Source organism: Sceloporus occidentalis, unplaced genomic scaffold (genome assembly GCF_023333645.1).
Source record: "Sceloporus occidentalis isolate IW3139 unplaced genomic scaffold, rSceOcc1.0.p SCAF_110, whole genome shotgun sequence".
NCBI lineage: Eukaryota > Metazoa > Chordata > Lepidosauria > Squamata > Phrynosomatidae > Sceloporus > Sceloporus occidentalis.
This window is the reverse complement of record NW_028317090.1, coordinates 892501-893199: the sequence shown is the minus strand read 5'-3', so window position 1 is coordinate 893199 and position 699 is coordinate 892501. Positions and strand designations below refer to the sequence as shown.

At 28.6% G+C, this 699-nt stretch overlaps 1 protein-coding gene across 1 annotated transcript in view; it reads right to left on the bottom strand.

The window, feature by feature from the left end:
- Positions 1–291: 291 nt before the first annotated feature.
- LOC149283167 (methionine synthase reductase-like) overlaps positions 292–699 on the bottom strand; it is a 22313-nt gene continuing 21905 nt past the window's right edge. The window contains exon 15 of the mRNA XM_089497899.1: positions 292–436. Coding sequence (XP_089354025.1) covers positions 292–436 — 145 coding nt within the window. The remainder of the gene's footprint in view (positions 437–699) is intronic.

Sequence of the window (699 nt, the reverse complement as noted above, 5' to 3'; positions counted from 1 at the left end):
ACTGATATTTCTGTGTTTCAAAAGTTAAAATATAGTATGTAAAATTCTTAGCAGCTATGCACTATAGAAGTTTTTGGTTATTTTAACATGAGATTGAACTTCTAATTGCAGAAAAATATTATCTTGACTGATTCAGAATGGAATAAAATATGTTTCTGGAAAAGGAAAATGTAAAATGTACTGTAGGGTACAGGCAGATTTTTTTTCCATTTGCATTCCACACAAAAAAAAAAAAAAAAAAAGCTCTTGCAATTTATCAGTCATTTGATGATGTAGATTTTATGTAAAAAATCATCTCCAGACATCCTGCAAGTATTGTTTCCGATCTCTAAATACAGCAAGCGTTTTTAATGCTTCTAATTTGTCCACTCCAAGCTCCATACATATTATATCAGCTAAGGCATCATTCACGTCTTTGACCATATTTTTGGCATCTCTGCAAGGAAAAATACATATGTGTATATATATATACAGATTTTAGAACATATCATTCAGCGTTAGGTGACGAAAATTATTACATAACTGATTGAAATGGTCTAGTTCAACAAGTAATAAATGAATTAAGTCACAATGATAAAGTTATACAAGAATAAAATAAATGAAACAATACAGTTAAAAACAAAATATACTAAATATACACTACTTCAGTAACACATTGGTCACCTAGTTTAAAGAAACAGAGGTAATATAGTATTGATG